At 43.3% G+C, this 8,510-nt stretch overlaps 1 protein-coding gene across 2 annotated transcripts in view; it reads right to left on the bottom strand.

Annotated features, from left to right (window-relative positions):
• Positions 1 to 7,639, bottom strand: part of LOC117052237 (small serum protein 2-like) — a 121,752-nt gene extending 114,113 nt beyond the window's left edge. The window contains exons 1-4 of one of the 2 annotated variants that reach the window (XM_033159024.1): positions 7,522 to 7,625; positions 5,180 to 5,276; positions 4,286 to 4,415; positions 3,151 to 3,321 (exon numbers count right to left, since the gene is read on the bottom strand). In XM_033159024.1, coding sequence (XP_033014915.1) covers positions 3,216 to 3,321; positions 4,286 to 4,415; positions 5,180 to 5,276; positions 7,522 to 7,524 — 336 coding nt within the window. In that variant the 5' untranslated portion in view covers positions 7,525 to 7,625 and the 3' untranslated portion in view covers positions 3,151 to 3,215. Of the gene's footprint in view, positions 1 to 3,150; positions 3,322 to 4,285; positions 4,416 to 5,179; positions 5,277 to 7,521 lie in introns of those variants that run through there. The other variant, XM_033159026.1, reaches the window with a different exon arrangement.
• Positions 7,640 to 8,510: the final 871 nt, after the last annotated feature.

Here is an 8,510-nt window from a genome sequence, read left to right on the forward strand (position 1 = left end):
GGAATAGGGGAGACCTGGAGGGGATGGGACTTGACTTGGAGCAATGCCATTATTTGGGGAGGCAGCATTCCTCTGACACTCTTTGTGAATTATTGAACATATTGCTTGGTAAGAACTTTCATCGTTTCTCTGCCTCTTGGCTGCCACCGTGGGAGGGATCTGATTCCCCAAAGCAGGACCCTGCAATCATCTTCTGAGGCCCTTCTTCATGTGCCTCCTCCCCAAGAGGTCCAGTGGGTGGGAGAGGTGTTCTTCTTTCATTTCTTCTTTTTCTCTTCCTGTTTTTAGTATGTATTTTGTGTGTTTATTTTGTATTTTTTTGCTGTCAACTGCCCTGAGATCTTTGGGTGGAGGGCAGTATACAAATATAATAAACATAAATTTAAAAAGGTGAGTCTCTGACTCTTCTAGGAAGAAAGTTATGAAGCATAATGTTCATTTACTAAGCAATGTCTGTTAAATGAGCCAGCCTGACCATTCCTGTCTGTCAGGGGTTTCAGCCAAGTCAGGTAAGTGAGTTGTTTGGACACGCAGCAATAGGAGCCTAGCAGGGCCCGATTTCTAATGTTGCAGTTAGAGTAATTGCACCTGAACCTATGCTAGCATGGGCTCCGTATGATGGGCTTTCTTTTTAACAAAAAGCTATGGTTTTTCCAGTAGTAATGTATGGAAGTGAGAGCTGGACCATAAAGAAGACTGATCGCTGAAGAATTGATGCTTTTGAATTTTGGTGCTGGAGAAGAAACTTGAGAGTCCCATGGACTGCAAAAATATCAAACTTATGCATCCTTAAAGAAATCAGCCCTGAGTGCTCACTGGAAGGACAGATCCTGAAGTTGAGGCTCCAGTACTTTGGCCACCTCATGAGAAGAGAAGACTCCCTGGAAAAGACCCTGATGTTGGGAAAGATGGAGGGCACAAGGAGAAGGGGACGACAGAGGATGAGATGGTTGGACAGTGTTCTTGAAGCGACTAGTATGAGTTTGGCCAAACTGTGGGGGGCAGTGAAAGATAGGCGTGCCTGGCGTGCTCTGGTCCATGGGGTCACGAACGGCTTCTGGAGGGAAGCCCTTGCCTTGGCAGATGTTGTGGGACAAAACCAGAGAGGGTTTTGGGTTTTGGGATGCTGTTAGGGGTGGGGGAAGTGCTGTTTCAGCACCTCTGCTTTGGCTGCCCATGAAAGGGCCTTTGAAAAAGCATGAGAGCTCAAAAGTGTCACACTTATCGGCCTTCTCTTTACTTTGCCACCCATGAAAGGGCTTATGAAAAATGTGGAGGGATACATTTTCTTGTCGGGGGGGGGGAGTCTTTTTGAAAAGGAGGGAGCACACATGTCAGGGTGTAGCACATGGAGCTGCAGGCAGGCAGCTACTCTTTTATTTAAAAAGTGTGTGTTGGGATGCGGAGCAGTGCAGGAATTGCCTGTTGCTTGTGTTGCTCCTTGAGGGACTTTTTGAAAATGCAGGGGTGGGTTGGAGGAAGAAAGAGGGGGATCAACCCATGGCTGCCGTCTTTCTTTTCTTGCCTGCTGACATATGAAGCAGGCAGCTACTTGAGAGGCGCCTCAGTGGAATATGAGAGAGAGGGGAGGAGATGGCAATGCTTTTCTTGTTTCTGCTGCCTGCCGTGCAGCAGAGATTGTTGCAAAGCTGTTGCGGGAGGCCACCCAGTTCAGAGGCATCATCGGCCCCATGATCTACTTTTACCTAATTTTCCCCAAGCTGTTGTTGTTGTTGGCACTGCAGATGCATTATTATAATCATTATAAAATGTAAACCGTCTTGATCTTTTTCCTAAATCTTCCAAGTCCCCCCCCCCCGTTTTGTGGGGAAGGGGGTTCCCAGTTTGGAGGCATTCTTATAAACTTTCCCCAGATAATTCTCAAGTTGTCTTGGGAGGCAGTACAAAAGCATCATCAACACCATCAGCAGCAGCAGCATTGTCATTGTATTTCCCCCTCTAGTTCTCAATTTTTTTGGGGGGGGGTGTATTTCAGAAGCATATCACCACCTTTTCCTCCTGCCTGGCCCTCAACAGGAATTGTTCCCAAGTTGTTTGGGGAGGGGAATCACAGTGCAAACCCAGAAATATTATTGTTGTCGACTCACCCCCCCCCCCAATGTCGACATAATCATATTTGTTTAAGTGAAGGAATAGGGCCCCAAAGAACGATAAATCCACACCTGCACTTACCCGGGAGTTTGCACAAATGAATTCAATGGGACTTACTTCTGAGTAGACTTAATGAGGATGGTAGCCACAGATGGCTTTGTGATGGGCCATTTAGCCACTACATTAATGTTGCCTATTACTCTGGGCGACTCCCAACAAACATAAAAACTTAATAAAATGTCAAAACAAAATCAAAAATTCTTTCCAGTAGCACCTTAGAGACCAACTGAGTTTGTTCCTGGTATGAGCTTTCGTGTGCATGCACACTTCTTCAGATACACTGAAACAGAAGTCACCAGATCCTTAAATATAGTGAGGGAGTGGGGAGGGGTATTGCTCAGAAGGGTGGTGGGAATGGGTGATCAGCTGATAGGTGTGCAAAACCTGTTGACGACTCTTAACGGCTGTAATTAGTCTTGCAGGGAAAGGCAAGGGGTGAGATGGCTAAAGATAGCTTTGTTATGTAATTCAGCCACTTCTCTTTCCAGTCTATTTCTGAAATTTCTTTGTATTAAGACAGCTACTTTGAGATCTTTTATAGAATGTCCTGGGAGATTGAATTTTATGGAATGTCCTGGGAGATTGAATTACAACTAATCACCAAACTTAAAACCACGGAGAAACCTGGTCTGAACAAAGACATTGGATTCTTATCTCATTATACATAACATATTGGTTGGTCTCTAAGGTGCTACTGGAAAGAATTTTTGATTTTGTTTTGACTATGGCAGACCAACACGGCTACCCACCTGCAACTTAATAAAATGTCAAACATTAATAATAACAATCTGATCCAATACAAAAAAGTCACAGTAACTTTAAAATAAACAACTTATATCAAAAAGCAATATTCAATAATCCATTAGAATCTAAATAGCTGCTGATAGCTGAGATAGGCTTGTCTATCACTATCATTATGATACGTACCAAATTCAGCAACTAGTGATAACAAGCATAGACAATAGATACACACAGAAATGCACATATGACTGATTTATTCAGATTCTCTTACATGAAAGGAATTTGTGTGGGATTTGTAAAGCTCAGAAACAGGGTTTGGAGGGATCATCCAGTTTATAGAATTCATATTCACATGTATTTGGATTTAGTACTGCGTTACATCCCGGAACTTCGGCAATTAAACCGTACCTAAAAAGAAGAAGAAAAATGTGTAAACTAAGGTTTCCCCGAGTTATGAAGGAGAGGGGTGCTCCTTTCTCTTGCTCGCTTAGGACATGCCAAGAATGATTGGAACTACCCGGCAGAAAAGCAGTTTTGAAAGATGTTTGCTCGATCCACGAAAAAAACAAGCCCTTAGAAAACATTGCAACCCATGCACAAAAAAGGGTGTAGCAAAATGTTGGTGCGAAACCAAGAGGCCAGGCAGGAGGGAGACAGAAGGAGACAGGAAGGTGCAGGAAAGAGGAGGGATCCTGTTCCATTGGGTGCATTGGGGTCCCTCTCCCCAGCACCAACTCCTACCGTGTTTCTCCTAAAATAAGACACCGTCTTATATTTTTTTTCCCTCAACAAAACACAGTATGGCTTATTTTCAGGGGATGTCTTATTTTAACCGCATCACATCGGTATGCTGCATAGCCACGCCTCTGCAGGCTGTTTTAATGGGAGGTGCCGCATCACTATGGCTTATTTTCGGGGTATGGCTTATTTTTGGGAAACGGCTTATATTTCGCAAATGCATAGAAATCCTGCTATGGCTTATTTTATTTTAGGAGAAACACGGTAGGTGGTCTCCGGATGAGAGGATCTGGGACTCAGGGAGATCCTGAGGTCCAAGCCTCCACACAGCGAATGCCTGGTCATCAGATGATTGGAAAGGCACTCTGGACATGCTCAGTGCTTCTTACCAGATCAAATTTCATGACTCTGCTTTCTATAAAGTCTATAAATATCTTAATGAATCAATCAATTCCCTGTTTGGTTCAAGGAAATGTAGGCAACAATTTTATGCAGCCTATCTTCAAATGTATAGATTATTTGGGACACCCATCTTCAGCTAATTCTGTCCATGAATGTTTATTGAGCAGGAGGTCTTCCGGAGAGCACAGGGCAAAATAATTTGAAAGAGTGCCATTCTGTGGCTTTGGCCTACCTGGAACAGCAATCCATTCCACTTTCATCACATGTGCATTTCATGCACTCCGCTGTATTCCACTCGGAGCCCAATGGATGCTTGCTCCCATCATAGGAATCAGTACACTCGGTGGGCAGCACCCGTTTACCTAGGGAGAGAAATCCTATATATTTAACACCAGTCCCCAAACAGCTCATGCAGTCAGAAGCTGCTCTTTCAGCACAATGCAAAGACTGCGCAAGAGAAGTACAGGGACTGCAAATTTCCCACTTGTCCAGCTCCTCCTATGCTACTGACAGCAGCCTGATACGCGAACATGTAATAGGTGGAGCGTATCCTGACATGGAGAGAAGTGCAGTGGGAAGCTTTGCCACCTTTATTCTTGGGGGTCCTGGTTGCTGACCCCGGGCACCTGTCTTGCTTATACTGCGGCCATGCTGTCTCCTGATGGCGGCTGCAGAGGCTGGTTCCAAGTTTAAAACAGGGTGGGGAGTGAATAGGGTTGCCCTGTGCGTGGGGGAATCTGTCCCTTTCAATTTCTATCAGTTATTATTATTACTACTATTTACATGGCATCCTCAGGGCAGTTCACAACATAAAAATACAATCTAAAAAACACAAAATACATAATAAAAACAAGAGATTAACCAGGGACTCATCAAGGAGAAGATGAGACGGGAGCAGCCTTAGGTCATTTTAGACTCTGAGCAGCATCACAACATCCGGAGAAGTGTAAATTTGGAAGAGTAGCAGCATTGGAGCACATTTGGTAGGTGTATGCTAAAAAATGAATGGGGTGCATTTCCCCCTCATCTCTAGTCAGAAACACATTTCCCAAATATTAAATAATTATATGGCTAAATGAATAGGCTGCTTGACAACATTACATTGTTGTTGTTGTTGTTTACCTACCATCTTTAATCTCTGCTTTGTGCTGGCTATACTCGCAGAATCCTCCCTGACACAAGGCAAGTGTGAAAGAGAAGGCAATCAGGCTCAAGAGGATTTTCTGCAAAAGAGAGAGACAAATCGTTCAAGGTGGTGTTATCACATATTTATATTTAGAGCCTCTCTTTCTCTTTAAAATGGATTGTATCTGACTAAATTTGAGTCAGAGCAGAGCCACTGAAATTAATGCACCTAAGTTAGTCCATCAGTTTCAATAGATCTACTCTGGGTATGATTCGCACTGGATTCAACCCAAGGCCTTTGAAAAATTCCCTCTACATGAAGCTTATACACTTCAGTAGCTGAGTTGGGCCATTCTATAGTTAGTGGGGTATTTTTTATAAAGTAAACCGCCCTCCCCCTCAAAATTCATAGCATTCAATGCCTCAGAAACATTGATTTTGTCAGTCCATCAGTTTTGGATTCTTAGCCACAGCAAAGAGAGGAGCACTCAGATATAAATGATTATTTACATTAAAGCACAGGGTGATGCTCAGGTTATTGTAATAAGTCCTAAGTAATTAAGCTGAGCGGCTTAATTATCTATAAATATTCCAACTGCTCAGAAGTTTGGTTTTTGTTTAAAAAATGTGTCAGCACACACAGTCCATGGATACTCTGGGTTGTAAGGCTGTCAGTGGTCGACTCTGGTGTGTGAAGAGGTTTCTGTGACAGAGTGATGCATTAGGTCGGTGCATCTGGCTGTTAAGCAGGCAGCTGGTGGTTTGAGCCCATCCAGGGACGGCTGTGGGCAGGATTCCTGCACTGTAGCAAGAATGACCCTCAGGGTCCCTTCCAACTCTACAATTCTATGACTCTATGAGACAGCAATACATGAATGGCTAAGGTTAGGATTGGAGCTAAGGTGAGGGTGAGGGTTGGAGCTCGAGTTAGGATTGCAGTTAGGGTTGGTATGCTATTAAACTAAACGTGTGTGTGTGTATGTGTGTGAGAGAGAGAGAGAAAGAGAGAGAGAGAGAGAGAGAGAGATAGAGAGAGAGAGAGAGAGATGAATGTGACTTGCCAACCGGCTTGCGCGTGAGAGAGAGAGTGGCAAGGGATTGCAATTCTAAAATTAAAATTAAAAAAGCAACCTTCAAACAGAGCCAATCATTTTAATTAGGCAGGATTTCTTCTGTACCATGATCCAGAGAATCACTTCCAATGCTTCATGAGGAATGTCTGGATTCTATTCTCAGAGGTTTAAGGATTTGAACATAGATTCAAGTAGGTAGCCGTGTTGGTCTGCCGTAGTCAAAATAAATTAAAACAATTCATTAAAAAGATGGTTAAAAAGACTGTTCTTAAAAACCTAAAAACTCCCTTAAAAGAATAAAGTCTTCAAAAAAGTTATATGATCTAAGAAAGTCTTTAAAACAATCCTTCCAAAAGAATTTCAAACTTATAATGTAGCACCTTAGAGACCAACTGAGTAGTTTTAGGTATAAGCTTTCATGTGCACGCACACTTCTTCAGGTATCTAAGATTAAAGGTAAAGGTAAAGGACCCCTGACAGTGAAGTCCAGTCACAAACGACTCTGGGGTTGCGGCGCTCATCTCGCTTTACTGGCCGAGGGAGCCAATGTTTGTCTGCAGACAGTTTTTCCGGGTCATGTTTCCAGCATGACTAAGCTGTTTCTGGCGCAACAGAACACCGAAACCAGAGCAGCGCACGGAAACGCCGTTTAACTTCTCACCGGAGCGGTATATGCTTTTGAACTGCTAGGTTGGCAGGAGCTGGGACCGAGCAACGGGAGCTCACCCCGTCGCATGGATTCGAACCGCTGACTTTCCGATTGGCAAGCCCCAGGCTCAGTGGTTTAGACCACAGCGCCACCCATGTCCCTAAAGGTATCTTGGCTTATACCTAAAACTACTCAGTTGGTCTCGAATGTGCTACATTATAATTTTTAAATTCCTTTGGAAGGATTCTTTTCAATACTTTCTTAGATCATATAACTTTTTTGAAGACTTGATTCTTTTAAGGGAATTTTTAGGTTTTTAAGAAGAGTCTTTTAAACTATCTTTTAAAAGAATTGTTTTAATTTGATTTGAATATAGTTTGCTCTATCCCTTTTCCTGGCCTCTAAAGAAAGCTGCAGTGGCGGCTAATGGGTCAAGAAGGAGAAAGAGGTGCATTCTAGATGGATCAGGTGTCAGAGAAGGCAAGGAACTTTTCCAAAACCTCATCCTTGTAATTTTGACCTCTCTTTGCATAAATCTGCCTCTCTGTTAAACCCTTTCACACCTTTTTATGCAATCCACGACAGAGCAACAGCGGGACAAAAAAAAATAGCGTCACTTACCATTTTGGCTTCTCAGTTGGTGGGAAACTCTTCTTGGTGAGAAATGACACCTACAGCTGTGTTCCCTTCCAATGCCTGGAGTGGACTCACAACCCCGAATTTATGCAGACATGGGAGAAGGGAAGCATGGAAACGCCTCCCTTGCATCACTGTTCTGGGTGAACTAATGTGCCAAAGCAAACACACCTCTTTTTTTTTAAGAGCACTGACGGGAAGAAAATGTTGGCACCCGACTCACTTGAAGTTTGTTTTCTGGAGAAATATCTGCATAAATGGGAGGTTCTTCACACATGCTTGGGAAAAACACACCCAGGCAAGGTGTGGATTGTAAATAATCCAGGGAATGTGATGTTGTGGACTTCTGCATCCATGCTGAGGTGACTGGCCCAACGCATGTGGCAGGTCACACTCTGGATATAAATAATAATAAATAATATACACAAGTATCAATCGTGGTGAAAATAATACAACAAAACAAAACAACACCACCACAAACTGGCTAGGACTATAAAACCAAATTTACTAGAATAGAAATGAGCTGATAACCATTAGATTCACAAACATGCTAACGTGCCAAGTGCAAATACTGAAATCAAAGGGTAAAAATACAGCGATATCTGAACAAATTGGATTGATGAATAATATAACAAGTGGCGTGAGTCCAAATACAGGATAATGACCCCATGCCGCCACAATGGTGAGGGTGGCACATAGGAGAACAGAGAAAGTTCAAAAACCGTTGTTGGTGTCGAACTAGATGGACTGTTTCTCAAAGGGTCTCAAGTTGGAAACTCCAAGCCGTGTAAATGGAAAAGGCGAATCAAGGCCACCACCCAGATGGGGATGAAGACCTGCTTTCCGGATACATGTCCGGTTTCGCAAAGCGCTTCATCAGTCCAAAGCAAATAGTGCAAAACAGGTTACTCCACGTAGGAAAGATAATCTCAGGCACACTCTGGACCTTGTTTTCTCAACGGGGGAAGAGGGTG

The sequence above is a fragment of the Lacerta agilis genome, chromosome 8 (genome assembly GCF_009819535.1).
Source record: "Lacerta agilis isolate rLacAgi1 chromosome 8, rLacAgi1.pri, whole genome shotgun sequence".
Classification (NCBI taxonomy): domain Eukaryota; kingdom Metazoa; phylum Chordata; class Lepidosauria; order Squamata; family Lacertidae; genus Lacerta; species Lacerta agilis.